Raw genomic sequence first — 16819 nt, forward strand, 5'->3', positions numbered from 1 at the left:
ATTAAGATATAGAATATTTCAGAAGTAATTTAGTGAAAGGAACCACTAGCCTATTTCTAGGCTATATTTGGAGGCAAAGAAGATCTAGTATTTCCAGTTCAATAAATCTGGAAAGAGTGAAGGTTCAATCACATCATTGAAATTGTTTAATAGGGACCAAACTCCCATTGTTTGGGATTCTGATTATTGTGCTTAGTTGGCTTCAGCTATTGTATGCTGTGTGCAAGGAGAGAACCACCACATACAGGACCAGGACCACTCACCTGCACATATTCTTAGAGCCCACTACCCAGATACCCTAAGGGTCCTCAGTTGAGTGAGTGTGATGCCCAAGGGAATTCTGAAATGGTCCCACGGCTTCCTCCTTTCTGTAGGATAGTCTTATCCCATCTCTTCTCAACTTGAATAAAATGGGATCCCAAGGAGCATGTGAGCTGAGGCACACTCACTATTAATCTGATTACATTTGACTTACTTTAATACCTTGACAATATCATAGTTACTTCTCCCAAAGGAATCTTTAGACTAGTCTGTCACCTTGACGTTTTAATGGTACTGTCTACATCAAAGATGCTCAAGATGCACATTATTCTGCATTTTCTTCAAGGTCCTCAAGTGATTCTGACGTGGGTTAAGAACCACTGGTTTAAATATCAATAAACTTGAACTTTGTTTTCTGAAATAGCCAGTAATAAAAAGGAAAAAAGGTATTGAAAGATAGTCATATGTATTTACAAATGCATTGGGTAGCTTACTTTTTTAAATTAGTTTACCTTTCTCCCAGTACATTTTTGATGTGGATATAGATTCGTAAGAGAGTAATGGTGATGAAAATAGTTCTCTAGATCAAAGCCTCACTGCACCAGGAGGTTTCTTCTACCAGTATCCCAGCCTTTAACATGATATCAACACATGGTACTAAAATTTTTCTTAGTCTCTATGTCACCAAGGGATATTTGCTACAGGATAATTCCATTAATTTAGTTTATTTTGTGTTTGTATATTTTTATCTTTGATTCTTTATTATTAGGTTGATGCAAAAGTAATTGCAGTTTAAAAGGTTAAAAACAATTGCAAAAACCTCAATTACTTTTGCACCAACCTAATATTATTATAAATGCAATATCTACTGAGTAGTGGAAATTTGGGAAATGTAGAGACGTATAGAGAAAGAAAAATAATAATAATCCACATTACCACAGTTGAAAATAATTGCTGCTAGCGTTTTCATTCCTTTGTTGTACTAAATTGTCAGCTTCCAGAGATGCCTCCTAATTTTAATATTCTAGGGTTTTGATATGCATGTTTGAAATTTTTCACAGTGAAAAGTAGCCAATTCCAGAAGTGATCTCTGAGACACTGTGCCATTTGTATACTTTAAATACTGTTTTTGCTTTTAGTTTTTCTGTTCCTAAGCCAATTTCTTCTTGCAAAGATCCCTTCTCAGTGACTTAGTATTTAATGACCTTTGACATATAAATTAAACAGGCATTTTTAAGTCACACACACAAGCATATTTATCCTGTCAAAGTAGTTCACTAAGTAAATCAGGCTTGATTATCCTTCTGCAGAAATCATATTGTTCCTTCTCCCTGTTTAAATACATTTTTAAGTAAATTCCTCAGGCCTGGAGTATGAACATTAATCATTCATCTGTACCATATTGAAACTCCACTTAACAGTGTGAACTATATTGACAGAACTAGCCTTTGACACAGTGGCCCATTAGTAGTACCGGATTTCCAAGGGGCAGTTTCATTTTGACCTTGAGTATCCTTTAATTTGGATACTATCTGATCTTCCGTTATTTCTTAAACATTTGTGCTTCTAAGTTCCACACCCCTACTACCTAATAATCTCTGGATCAGGTACTATTCTGTCTAATTTCCATGATAAGCTATTGAAAAATATCGAATATAGATAATATGCTTTGAAAATTAAATAATACCAAAAATGAATCGAGATTTAAGCTGCTTTGTATTATACAAAGTATGTATCAGTGCAGTCAAATGATTAAGCCAAAACAAAAAGCAGTTATACTTTATTCCAAGATCAACATTTGATTAAGGTAAAATAACTAACACTCCATTAAAATATAGAGGGTAGTTTAAAATATAGAGGTTTTAAATTTCTGTAATAAAGGTTTCTTGCTAAACAAAAATTTATATTGTAGTTGTCTATTTAAGAGTTATTTTCCAACACTGTAAAAAATGTATTCTGTACTTCATATCAACATAATTGTTTCCGGTGTGGATGAGATGTCACTTATAAATGCTTTGGGTCCCTTATTGGATAACATTGGAAGGGAAAAAATTGTTTGAGATTAACTAATGTGTGGATTTGAGTTTGATGTGTAGAAGTTCGATTTTAACTTGTGGGTGTATAGATTTAAAAATAAGTTATTTAGCTTGAAAAAAAAATTTTTTAAAGTATATTAAACAGTAACAGGAAGTTTCTAATTTGATAACCGAAACAGTTTTTATTGACATGACATATTGGTAACTAGGCTGAAAATAAAATTGTCTAGATACACAGTTTTCAAGATACATTTTTACTTACATTATGTGTTTATTAATCTTAAGATTAGTAAACTTATGTTGTAGATTTAGCTAAATCAGTAAAGTAGCATTTGTTGACCATGATAAAAATACTTGTTTTCTATAACATGAAGATGAAAATCATGTAAATTAAATGCCACAAATTAAGTTAAAAACGGACTTAACTGCTTACAAATGGCATAAACTCTTTTGGCCTTTTACTCTATATATCATGATGATTGTCTTCTGAATGCTTTAACTCTTGAGTCCAGAGCCTGCTAAAACAAACATTTTTCTAGAGGCAGTAATTAAGTACAACATAGCTGGAAATGTGAAACATGGTTTCAGCCTTTTTAGGAGCTAGGGAGATACAGAGTCTTTGCTAAGTAAATTTTTCTTTGCGTATCCTTGAAATAAATCTTCAGATGGTGTTATTCTGTGAGAAAATCCAAAATAGAGCATGTATAACTATTAAGATTAACTTCAATTAAAATGTGTGATTTTCCAAGTGACAAGATATATTGATTATTATAAAATTTTAATATTTGTAGAGAACTAAATTTTCTGATTAATCTATAAAGAACTAAATATCATTTTAAGCTTTTTTACTGATTAAGTAATCAATTGAAGGATGCCGTTTCTTTTTTTATAAAGTAAAACCTGCTTGCAGCAATATTGCAATTAGCTTTTTTTATAACATTGAAAATATTGTATAGCATGTAACACTTGTTCAAAATGGTTTATATAAGTTAGATTTGTACAACTTTGGGGTAAAATGTAAACAACTGCACTATTAGGAAGCTATTACAGTAGAGGCTATATTTACAGTGTCGTCTTTCAAATCTAGCTATGCTGTAAACTGATGTTTGCTGTATGCTCCTCCTGATTTGAAATAGATGAAAGAAAATGAACCTATTATCAACATGGTTCACACAATGATTGAGAACTCGGCGCTAAGACCCCAACTGTACCAGCAAGTAAGGTCTTGGACAGTGAATGATACTGCTTTGTCATCTGCAAAATCCCTCAGTGACAGTTTTGGTTTATCCTCAGAGTTACTCATAACATTAGTGTTTTCCTTACTCCATTTTTCGTTTATGTTTATTTGGAAAAACACAATTCATCCCTGCTTTTCAAGATGCTGCCGTATTCTTAGCATGGCTTTGCAGAACATTTTGCTGTTGAATATTAAGTGTGCCATTCTCCCAAAGTTTTTGTGCAGAGTATTTGATTGATATGTACTTGGAGGTCTGCAGTACATTTTCAAAGTTTTACTTGATTGCCATTAATTTTGATTAACTCTAAAAGCATTCTAAAGATTATTAGGGGAAATTAAAAAAAAATTTTTTTCCTTTTAATGGCAACCCCTCGTAACCCCTCCCCCCACCTCAATGTATTAGGAGTTCTTTAAATCTAGTTTGCGTATTGTGGTTTGGTAAAACCTAAAGGTGGCCGTTTATTAACCTACTGGGAGTTTGTTCTCCCTGTGTTCTTATCATTCTTATGCAGTTATCAAGATAACTGTATCTTACCCCATTCTTTTCCCTAACTCAAAATACGTACCATGGAATTTGCTGGCTTTATTTTAGGACACTGGTTATCTGCAGATCTGCAAAAGAAGCCATTTTATACATTCCTATCCAATTTTTTTGTATTTCATGGTCTAAATGTTCTTAGCTGTGTGTTTTGCAACATCAGCTTCGTCCACTTCAACACTCTCAAATTACTGTGGCCTATGACCTGTTACAATTACTTAAATCATACAGAAGAAGAAAATTAACTAACATGAAAAATGAATATGTGTTTTGGATAAAATCTGTAAAATGCCTGGTTTGAAAAAAAAGCACCTTGAGCTTACACTGGCTTTAAATAAGGCCACGGTTTGCTTTAGTCACCTGGGGGTCTGCATCATGGCCTTTAACTGTGAAATTGAAATAGTTGCTGGGAGGGGGTGACTTGTTTCTGAGCAGTTTTCAAAACATTGAACGTATGTTACATGATTGAGCATAGTTTTTCATTTGAAATAAATGAAGTATTAAATATTTAAAGTTAAACAGCTTTGCTCTTCCAAAGAAAATCGAATCTTTCCATTCTTAAAGTCACCAGAGTATAGAACCTTGACACTCCACTCCAGAATATCACACTTGAGAACCTTCGCACTTATTCTGTAACTGATACGTTTGTTCGTGTCTGAAGCTTATCAGTTTATTTTATATAATGCTTAATTGACATAAGAGTACTAGCCTGTATGTTCTGTTTGGTTTTGGTTTTTTTCTTTTTTGTATTGATCACTAATCAGGGTTGATGATGCAGACACACTGCTGATTGAAATTGCTGCTGTACTAAGAGTTCTAACTGGAGTGTTTCAAAAGTGTGGAGTTATCTGAGACTGGTTTTATACTGCATCACTGACCTTGAATACTAAAAGAGCATTAGATTTATGTAAATATATTTCCTCATAGTAATACTTGGAAGAAAAAAAACTGAAATTGCATAGAACAAGATCTGAATGTCATGTCAGCAGCCATGCATGGACATGAGATGGGCAGCCAATTGCTAGGTGATCAATGTTGACTCAGTGCTGTCAAATCTAGGGAGTCTTCAGGAGATCCTTTTTTTAAATCAACCACTGGCAAAATGCTTAATTATTGTAAATCATCATTGATAGATAAAAGTGACAGATACATTTCTTAAACTGTTATAAATTTGCACAAATTGAAATTAGGTCTTAGTTTTTCTCCAGGTTTCCCTTACTGTGTTATTATCCAAAGAAAAGCTTGATGAAAGTTTATATTGTACACTGTTAGGGTTTATATTGTATACTGTTACGGTTTGTTTTGCTGACACTGCATTACAATGCTGTGTTAATAGACTCCTGAAATTTAGCCGAAAATATAGTGACAATAGAGTGTCTCGTGACCTGCTATTCTAAATCATAACCTTTCAGGTTTTCTCTCAGAAGGACCTTTATGTTTGCATTTTCTTAGAAAAAGGGAGGACACCTGAGAAATTGCCTAGACTGTAATTATCTTAAAATTAGTCAAACAATGGAACCTAAAACTGAAATGAAAACAAATGCTACATAAGTGAGCATCAAGTTGAATGATTCCTCTGAGTTTATTAATCATCCTACCACCTTTCATAATTACATTTTTGTACCAGAGCTTTTATCAACATAATCAATAACAATAAAATTAATCACCCAAATGTTTTAAAAGATACAGACTAAATTAGCAAATGCCTACAGCTCTATGAGCATTTTTGAGTCCTCCTAGAATATGATGTCTAATTTTCTTAAATGTTTCCCCGAAAAAATCCTCCTTGGGGTTTGTGTATATGTGTATGTATGTATATATGTGTGTATATATATATATATATATACACACAAACCCCAAGGAGGATTTATCACATACTTAAAATGATACTGTAGAAAGTTGAATTTTAATTAACAAAAGTAATTTTGTTTTAACTTAATGCCAAGCCAGTTTTTTAAAAGATTATTAAATACCCTATGAAAAAGTTGACTTTCTAAATAAAATGTAGCACATATCCTTACATAGCCAGTAAAATCTGCATAATACACTTCTCTAATTAAAGCTTGAGCCCTGCTCAAGCTTATGTAATTACTACATAGTCATTTTCATTTGCTTTTCTAGTGTTGCTGAGATACTTCAAACGTAGAACTTTTTTTTGCGAAAGATGAATTTGAAAAATGATTTTAAAAAAAGTGTTGCCATGCAACTTTATTTGATGCAGAACTTGAGTAAATCAGAATATTTATGAAAGTACATTTTTCTAATTGGTAGGATTTTTATATGGAGGACTATATAGCAAACATCTTCAATTCTAAGTGGAAATTATTTTTTAAATAAATTATATCCATTTTTTTCTTAAGAAAAGCCCCAGTAATTATTATCAGTAATGGAAAATAGGCCATGCTTAAAAGTTAATTATTTAAAGAATAATCTTATTTTCTTATGCTTTTCTTCTGACAGGTACAAGCAATGTATAGTCAAAGGTTGATTATTTTAAGATTTTTGTTAGTTGGTATCTAATAATGAGTATCTTTATTGGATAACTTGATAAAAGTTTTCAATAAATTTTGCAGTGGTGCTAAAAATATGGGTAAAACAAAACTTTATGTGTATAATATATTAATAGTTATATGTCTGTAAAGATATATCACTCTAAAATTATAGCCAAACAGTATATATTTTTATAATATGCCAACTAATATGAAAGTGAATATGCAGTAAGATTTCCTAAATATTATTAGCCTTATCAAGGTGATCACTTCATAAGGTACATAAATGTTTAATCACTCACTATGTTATATACTTGAAACTAATATATTTTATATCAACTATAATTGAAAAATGTAAAAGCATGATTTTAAAAAGTAAATGAAATTGAAATTTAAAAAAAAAAGATTCCCTCAATAAAAGTAGTATACTAATATCCTAAATACTTATTACGGATTACTAGGTTTCCATTTAAAATTACTAGTCTTTTATCTATTGACTCTGGCTTGTAGAGTTCAATTCATATTTTTATCTGGATATAGAAGTATTCACTAGTTATGTTCAAATTATACATTCCATGGTTTAGTAAAGCTGTTTAGCATTTAACTTTAAATATTAAATAAGCAAAGTATATTTGGACATTTAGTAGTTAAAGGCTTTATAGCTTTAATTTCTTATAAGTGAGAAAATTTTTGTCATTATCTTACATTTTATCATGAATCTAAGCATTTTAAAACTTAATTTTTCATTACTTTTTTTTTTTGGACCTAGATGCTTTAATTTAGAATAATTGACACTTCTCAGGACATTCAGTGATGTTTATTTTAAAATAGTGCACAAGTATTCTGACTTTTGTCATTAAATTCATTTTTCATGTGATGTTCATTTCTATGAAAGTTTTGTGGTGAATAATAACTGTGCATACCCTTAAATAGTCACAGGTTCATTTGCATGAGGTATGTGAAAGTCATGTCTTGAAATAAACACTCAAAGCCAGGATTTATTATTGTATGTTTGGAATGCTTACATTTTTAACCTCCTGATTCCCACATTTCTAGATCCATTCAAAATTACCTGCTGTTTAAATTATGCCTCCTCCTAAAGATGTAACTGTTAAGCAGTTTTTTAAAGAGAGGGCAACATAGTTGTAATTTATACGTTTTTATACATTTGTGTGTGTCTATATGAAATTTAATTTTCCAGTCTAGAATGTAGTTGGGATACATTATTCCTGTTCCCACTTTGAGGAAAAAGTGTGCCATTTACTAAACATGCAGTGAGCCCCTATTAAATTTTTCCTGCTATGTCTTTGTTACTGTCTAGCAGTCAATATATTAAGTCAAAAGACAAGAGAGATAGTGAAATACTGCCTTGCAGAGGCTATGATGTGATCTGTGGTATAACTGACTGGAATGGCTATAGAAATCTTGGTAAGCACAATCAGAAATGAGGATTTGTTTGACCAAAACAAGCTGAATAAACAATGTTTCAATATACTGAATAATTGTTCCTTATAAAACAAATAGTGTCAACGAACACATACAAGCTTTTATGAAATTTGACTATCCATTTTATAACATAGGCTTTCAGTTTTATGAGGTTTTGAATGATTTTCCTCTTTTCAATTAAACCCATCCTTTTCCTCCATTATCTTTTAGTTCTTAAGACAGAAGAACAAGATAAGTCTATATTGTGTATGTGTGTTTATATATTATGTATCTGTATATAATATGTTATAGGTTTTGTTAGTAAAATTGTACTAAGATGTGTACACATACACAGTTGTGTGATGATGTGTATACTGTGAAGGACGGTTTTGACTGTTGAAATATGCCTGATTCGAATATTTCATTCAGTACAGTTGCTATAATTGTATTTGTCAATTTTTCATTAAAATAATGTGTGTCTTACAAATGGAAAATGTAAGGTGCTGTATAATTTTGTTTGACCAGCTTATTATTTTGTTTGACAAGCTTAAGTTAACATCATTCTTATGTATCTTGCATATTGTATCACTGTTAAATATTTTTCTACTTGTGTAATGATCTGTGTTTGAATTAAACTTCTAAAAGCATAAGACCCATAAAATCCCATTTTTGTTATTGTCATATAAATCTAAAATATTAACTATAGGCTAAATACGTATATTTTAAAGTATTAATTTTAAAGTTGCTATATGACATTTTTCCTTATAGCTGTCACAAGATGAATGCAGAGGCACATTATACAAATACAGACCGGAAGAAGTAGATATTGACGTAAGTATTAGTATGTTATATATTGCCAGTCAGTGCTCTGTCATATTCTCTGCCAAACGTTGTAGATAAGCATGACAAAAAAACTCCTTTTCTTCCCTTCCCCTCCAGAATGACATCAAATAAATTAGCATTTTCTTCTTTTGCACTTAGATTCAATTAAATGCTCACCCCCCTTGTCTATTCTCTGCCAACCCTTACCTCCATAGTTAGCTGTTTAATATACTAAGGATCATTTAAATGAAAGTAAATGACTATTTCATGAGAGATTATGTAGGACTAGAAACAAAATAAAACTGTCTATGTCTCTTAGAAAAAATATCAGCCTCTAGAAATTCAATCACTGCTTCCTTTTTTAATTAAATTTGTGGGGGTTTTTAAAATCATATTTCATATTGCTGACTTGCCATGCATTATTACTTATTTTTATCTCATTCTTCCCTCATTTTCCCTGGTTTTATTACGTCGAGTTGTATCTCTTTCTCATTTCAATATTCAGTGGTTCCCCTCTTATATGTGTTTTCACTTTTTGCAGTTTTAGTTACGGTCAAACATGGTCCGAAACTGTTAAATGGAAAATTCTAGAAATATTAATAAACATTTTATAAGTTTTAAATTGCATACTGTTTTGAGTGTCATGATGAAATCTCACGCCATCCTGCTCATCTCACCCGAGATGTGAACCACATTGTTTGCTTCCCACCCGTTGGTCACTCAGCAGCCATCTTGGTTATCAGATTGACTGGATATCGCAGTGCTCGTGTTTAAATAACCCTTATTTTACTTAATAATGGCTCCAAAGCACAAGAGTAGTGATGTGGGTAATTCATATATGCCAAAGAGAAGATGTAAAGTATATGTATGTATAGAAAAAAACATAGTACATATAGAGTTGGGTACTACTTGCTGTTTCAGGCATCCATTGGGAGTCTTGGAGCTTATACCCCATAAATAAGGGGGACTACTGTATTCCATTTGATAAGTTTTGTTGTCTAACAAAGATAAGGTAGTTACTTCAATAGATAAATGGCAAAGAAAGTGAAATCTTATATTTCTTGCTTATTTGTCATTATGCAATAAAGTTTGGGACATAGTAACACTTGTCCAAAGTTTTTATTTTCAGACATGTGGAGAAGTGATTTATTGTAGTATTGAAATTTTATTAGAGTACTCTTATTATATTTTCATAATTTAAAAATTGGGATGGTACCAAGAATTTAAAACATTAAAATATTGAAAATAATTTAAGTACTGCATATATCATTTAATCTATCCAGCAGTTTGTAGGGAAAAATATCTTAACCACGTTAAAATGATTTGTTAAAAGCATGTGAGACTACTAAGAATATTTTCAGTTATGTAGGTTAAATAATATAGTTGAAATGCTTTTTCACTTTATAATAATGCATATTTTTTAAGCATTCTGTATTTATAAGATATATTTAAACTACTACTCATTAAAATAAAGATTGACCTAATTAGGTATTCCATAGCTGTTTTAAATGTGTTCTCCTGTAGTAACCACGTCCAGTTACAGAAGTGATAACGACCTACATCCAATTACAGGAAAAATAAAAAATTGCTAACAAAAAACACCTTCTCTTATAATCTAGGCCAAGTTAAGTCGTCTCTGTGAACAAGATAAAGTGGTACATGCTCTGGAAGAGAAACTTCAGCAACTCCACAAGGAGAAAGTAGGACAATTATGTTTATTATCTACAATTGATGTTACTTTAAATGATTATTATCAGGACATTGATAACTAAAGTAGAAAAGAACTAATTCGATGATGCAGAACATTAAATGTAATTATTTTTATTATGATAGTACACGCTTGAGCAAGCTTTGCTATCGGCCAGCCAAGAAATAGAAATGAATGCAGATAACCCGGCAGGCATTCAGACCGTGGTGTTGCAGAGGGATGACTTACAAAATGGGCTGCTTAGTACATGTCGAGAACTCTCTCGAGCCACTGCTGTAAGTAGTAGATTTTTTTTTATGGTATGAGTCACTGAAATATTACACAGTTCTTTTTTTTCTTTTCTTTTTTTCTATTTATACTATAATTAATTGGACTGTCTTTGGAATTGTTCTCAAGTATAACAAGAAAATTTGTTAACAATATCAAAAATAAAGGATGATCTTTTTTCTCTATTCTCTGATTAATAGGCGTTTTGTGAAATATTTTACTGGAGAGGTAAATGCTCCTGTTTATGTATTATGCAATTGAAAAATTCTTAGATATGTTAAAATTTATTGCATTAAGAAAATAAACATTGGGCCGGCCCAGTGCTCAAGTGGTTGGAGTGCCATGCTCCTAACGCCCCCGTTGCCGGTTCGATTCCCACATGAGCCAGTGAGCTGTGCCATCTACAGCTAAGTTTGTGGACAATGGCTCTCCCTGGAGCTGGGCTGCCATGAGCAGCCAGAGGTTGGCATCAGCTGCCGTGGGCTGCTGTGGGCTGCTATGAACAACCGGTGGCCAGCATGAGTGGCAGGCAGCCAGCGTGAGCTGCCTCGAGCTGCTCTGAGCAGCCGACTGGTGACCGACTGCCTCAGCCGAGGGGAGTGTAAGGCTCATAATACCAGCATGGGCCAGGGAGCTGTGTCCTACACAACTAGACTGAGAAACAACCGATTGAACCGGAGTGGTGGCGGGAGGAGGCGGGAAAAAAAGGGAAGAAAAAGAAGAAAAGAAAATGTTTTGTGAATTCTAGAGGAGTTAGAATAATTTGGGGAAGGTAAGTGGTAATTAGATTCACTTTAACCAACCATTTCAATAAAAGATACCTGTGAGATGCTTTTAAGTAAGAAGTGATCAAAATTACCATTTCATAGCTGCAGTGTGATCTAAGTTTAGATGATAGGGTTGAGTAAGAAATGTAATTAGTAGATCCTTTTAACCCATAGTCATGTCACTTTATACAGAGACTCTTGGGATTACCAAATCAAAAAGTCTTACTTAGAGTTTATAAATTCAGTGTTTTATGGGTTTAAAGAGTCTGCTTTAGATCCTATGATGCAGTTAGTCATCTCTAAACATAGTAAGAGCACCTGCCCAAGCAGCCCTTTGAAAGAGAAATCCTTGCAAAAGCCACCTGTTGAAGAAAGCTGCTAACACAAAAAAACCCTTGTCTGTACCTTCAAGGGGCTCTTTAGGGAACAGCTACCTTTTAAGGTTCACAGACATTACAGCTTGACTAAGAGAGGAATTTCCAAGCTGGAAAGATACCAGGATCTCTCAACATGGCTTCCATTCTAAGCACTAAAATAACATTCCAAGCGTGAGCTATTTTTAAAGGAATATACCATGGTTTTAAATACATCAAAACTTAGATTTTGTGATTCTTCGTGTGTGTATGTGTGTGTGTGTGCTTATGCTTGTGTGTTTGATTCTTAAATACCTTATTTTTAGCGTACTTTTTCCCAGTTTTAAAATACTATTATTTAAATTATCTCATTTAGTATCTTAATTACATTGTGAGGTTTATAGATTTTTCAAAGAATTTAATATCCTTTCAGTTGTGGTCTCCTGGAAATCAGAACCATATCTCGTTCATACCTGTAACTCTAGCATCCAACACTATGGGATGTGCATTAAAAATTTGATGAATGATTGAACTGAGTGAAGTACGCAACATTACAGAGCTAATAAATGCTCTGTCTAGAACACAAATCCAGATCTTTTAACCATAGTCCTGTAGACTTAGATCTACACAAATTTTTATAATGTCACAAAGAAAATACACACATCTGAAATGTTGTCTACAAAGAAGTAGTCAGTTAATCAGTGATCGGTAGTATTTGGATAGGAAGAAAGAGGAAATGAAAGGTGGTCCATACAAGACAAAACAACTTGAAACACAGCCCAGAAATGAGAATGTAGGAGACGTGTTTGGAGAAGCAAGAAGCAGGGCTGACTCGCTGAAATAGGGGTTCGGGAATATGAGATTAGAAAGGGAAAATAGGGTTAAACTGTCAATGCCAACCTAATGAAAAGCTCGGTATCCCTGTGACAACCTGAGTCAAATCAAAATTTAGTTGGAAACTATTTCATGATTGGTGTTTGTTTTGGAAAATTCTAAGGATGTACAGTGTTCATTTTGTTTAGTAACTTAAGTCTCATTGGTACACTTAGAATTTGCTCCATTCCAAGGTTAACTCCAGCCTTGATTGAAGCTTATTAAAAATATTTTAATAGAAATCAATCATGTCTGAGCATCCCATTTTCTGGTTGTTATCCTATATAATCATTTTCCTAGGTTTTTTTTCTCCTTGCCTTCAGCATTATTCATTGATCATTATAAACCCTCAATATGTTCTTCTAAGATGTGTCTTACTACACAGAATACAAACTGTTATTTGTGCCTTTATGTAAACTTACACATATTTGCAGCTTAAAGCTACAGATGATGCATAACATCATACTGGGTTTATGGTGGGTGCGCAATTGACATTGATTAGATTTAAATTTGAATTAACATTTATGCCAGCAGAATCTCAAAGGACTTCTCTAATTCTTTCACTGTTGATTCAGGGCATTGTTTCAAATCCACGTGGTGAGGTATAAAATATACAATAACATAAGAAGTATAACATTAAGGCATCCATTGATAAAAGCTTTGATTTCAGAGAACATCTTCTCGCCTGGTTGGCCACTAAGGTACATAAAACTAGGATTATCACAAGGTAAACGTGTAAGGCATGTTTTATGTTTTATTTAATTCTTGAAACTACATCTTCTCTCCTGGCCTCTGCTTTGTTTTATCTAAGCCTGATTAGTGAGAAAGATTGTTCAAACAGTTGGTTATACCTTGAAATTTTTCAGTGTGTCACTATCTTAGTTTGGGTTCTCTCTTCTCAGAGCAGAGCCTGAGATGAGGAACTAGGTTCAGAAGGTTTGTTTGGGAGATGATTCTAGGAAGCAGCAGTAAGGGAATCTGGAGAGTGAGACAGGGAGGGAGAAACGCCAATGAAGGTCTCACTACTGAGTTGGTTACCACTGTGGCTCCTGGAGTTTGATCCCACTGGGGACTCTAAGGAAATGAGCAGAAAGCTTAAGAATTTCCCGCTGAAAGGCTGGGAGGCTGGAGTATCTATCACTCACTGGCCGCAGCTGTTTCAGAGTCCTTAATTCACCCACACTTCCAAACTGCCTTAGCTCATCATGAGACGCTGGCATGCATGAAACTGTCCCACAGTTCCTTGCAATCAGGTTTCTGTGGTGTGGAGCTCCTTAAATATCTGCCACAGGTCACCTCTTTTAGGGACGTTACATTAGGCCTTAGCTCTAAATGGAAAAGATATAGTCTTAATGTTTTATCAGCTCCACGAATGCTGCGTTTATTCTTCCGAACAACTCAAGAAGCTAGATGAAACAGGTATCATTCACATACCGTAGATGAGAGTTTGTGGCTCATCCCATAATGGCAGCAGAATGTATTTGCATTTCTTGTTTTTCACATACATTGTCTGGTTTGAGCCTTAAGAACATGCTGTGCAAATTAATATAATTATCTCCATTCCATTTTCATTTTTATTACCTCTGCTGCACAGATGAAGAAACTGAGATTCGTGGAGTTTAAATGACCTGCCAAGGTGACATAACTAATAAGGATCAGAGTCAACACCTAAATCTAAGGTTTCTGTATTTTGTACTACACTTTACCATGTTGTCACATGTACTTTCTGAAACTTGGAATCCAATCTATATTCTATTACTCAAAAATGTGGAATTTTAGACATCAGAACAAGTCATCCTGAATCATGATAGTAGATGGCTTATGCATTTATCCACTGTAAAATAATACCAATATATGAAATATAGTAATACTCATGAATATTTCTGGAGCAGTTATTGCATACGGGGTTCCATTATAAGTGCTTTACATGCACTTAATCCACATTATAACACCTTGACGTGGGAATTATCACTGTTAAAAATGGAAAACTGAGACACAGAGTGCCCAGAGGTACATCATGAATGTGTAGTATGGATAGACTTCCATTAAACTTACTTGTGTTCTAAACTGAATTCTAAGTAGGAGGGCCTTGAGTAAACTGAGAGTTTAGAGTACAATGGATAAACTAAGTTGGTTGTAAACTTAAAGGGGCAGGGCAGCAGGACAAAGGAACTATACTGGGGAGAAGGTTACACTAAATGTCCTCATATATACTAATTTTCAATGTAATAAAGAGCTACTGAGAATCATGGTTATTCCAAAGTGTAATTTTTTGCAGTAGGTCTGTCGCCATCCATGAATTGTCATGGAATATGCTTTGAAAGATTTTAAGATGGTTTTTAAATGCCCTGGTTATTTCATGATTACAAAATAACATCCTCCCAAAAAAGAGACAGCCAGATGCCCTATGCCTCCTCATGTACTGCAGTAGAAAGTACCCAGCAACACTTACGAGGTATTTTTACCAAAAAATCAAATCTGAATCTCAAAAAGCATCCATGTCTAACTACAAGTTTATAGGAAATATAAGCAACAGAAGAGTATGCTAAGCATAGGGATTCAGTTAGCCAAAATCTAGAATAGGAGAAATTGTACAGAACAAGTGACCCATTTTCTTCAACAAATAAATAGCAAGGGAATGGGGTGGTAGTATTATAGTTAAACATATTGGTAAAGGATTACTCATTAATGATTTTAAAAACAATTTTCTTATTTTTTCATATTTGTTTCTTTTCTTTAGAAATACATACTGAAGTATTTATGGATGAAATGATAATGATGCTTGGTGTTTGCTTTAAAATAATCCCACATAGGGGTGCCCAGTTAGCTCAGTTGGTTGGAACATGGTCCTAATAACACTAAGGTTGCGGGTTCGATCCCTGCATGGGCCACTGTGAGCTGTGCCCTCCTTAATAAATAAATTAATTAGATTAAATAATCCCACAGGGATAGAAGGTGGGTGCTATAGATGAAACCAGATTGGCCATGTATTGTGATAATTGTTGAATTCAGGTAGCTGGCACTACTTTTTTGTGTATTCGGAATTTCGATTGTGCATATCTGAGAAACACTAAAATAAAATCCACAAAAATGCTGACAAATGTATAGCACAGTAATAAGTCTTTCTTTTCTTTATCATTACCAGTGTTATAGCTTTTCTATTTTTACAATTACAAAAATTTGTTATATCTAAAATTTGTACTGGAAAGAGTAATCACTTTCTTTGAGATGGAATATAGTTTTGTTTCCAAGAGATTAGAGGAGAAACTTAAGATACGAGTTCAAAATTATAAGTAGCCGATAGATAGATAGATAGATAGATAGATAGATAGATAGATAGATAGACAGACAGACAGACAGACAGACAGACAGACACACACACACACACACACACACATACATACATACATACATAGATACGTAGATAGATATGTAGATACATAGATAGACAAAAAGTAGAATTTGATCCCTCTTAAACATCTTTTTAGATTTAAAAATCCAGTACAGTCATTATTAGTTAGGTATATCATGTGCTTGGTAAATAGTGATTTTTATTTGAGATGCAGTTATATGACAAGGCAAGTATAAAATCATACAAGACAAATACTAACATTTTTTTATGCCTAATTCTCGAAATATATGGTAAGTTTAAATATTGCGATGCTTTTACTTTCCAAAATTTCATAATGGACATTAATCTGTGATACTTAAAATTGAAAAGAGTTGTTTGAAGCTTACCTTAAGAAGCTAATAAATAATCATACTACATCTATACTATTGTTCCCTCTCCATTTTGAAACTGAAAATCTGTCAATCAATTACCATTTCTTAGATTAAAACTCAGAAACACTAATTGAGAGGCAAACCAGAAGTCAACCAGTCTCTATTAGTTCTAAGCATAATGTGGTAATAATTATTTATTTAAGCATATTGTGTAACAATTCCCTTCCGGGTAGATTTTGTTATAAATTATCATTGCTTCTGGACAAGGAAAGTTCTTATTACATTAAAAATTTGGAAATGCATTAGTCCTAACCGTTACT

The 16819-nt window shown here is 33.2% G+C and overlaps 1 protein-coding gene across 15 annotated transcripts in view; it reads left to right on the forward strand.

Annotated features, from left to right (window-relative positions):
• The window catches only part of PLEKHA5 (pleckstrin homology domain containing A5), a 208649-nt gene that overhangs the window by 171311 nt on the left and 20519 nt on the right, over positions 1 to 16819 (forward strand). For 6 of the 15 annotated variants that reach the window (XR_013994065.1, XR_013994066.1, XR_013994067.1 and 3 more), the window contains 3 exons: positions 8755 to 8817; positions 10428 to 10508; positions 10642 to 10791. Coding sequence is in view for 9 of the 15 variants with exons in the window: in XM_081060769.1 (XP_080916895.1) it covers positions 8755 to 8817; positions 10428 to 10508; positions 10642 to 10791 (294 nt within the window). In the remaining 6 variants the exon portion in view is untranslated. Of the gene's footprint in view, positions 1 to 3384; positions 3523 to 8217; positions 8254 to 8754; positions 8818 to 10427; positions 10509 to 10641; positions 10792 to 16819 lie in introns of those variants that run through there. The other 9 variants (XR_013994064.1, XR_013994068.1, XM_081060761.1 and 6 more) reach the window with 5 other exon arrangements.

This window comes from Rhinolophus hipposideros (genome assembly GCF_964194185.1).
Source record: "Rhinolophus hipposideros genome assembly, chromosome: 9".
NCBI classification, from domain to species: Eukaryota; Metazoa; Chordata; class Mammalia; order Chiroptera; family Rhinolophidae; genus Rhinolophus; species Rhinolophus hipposideros.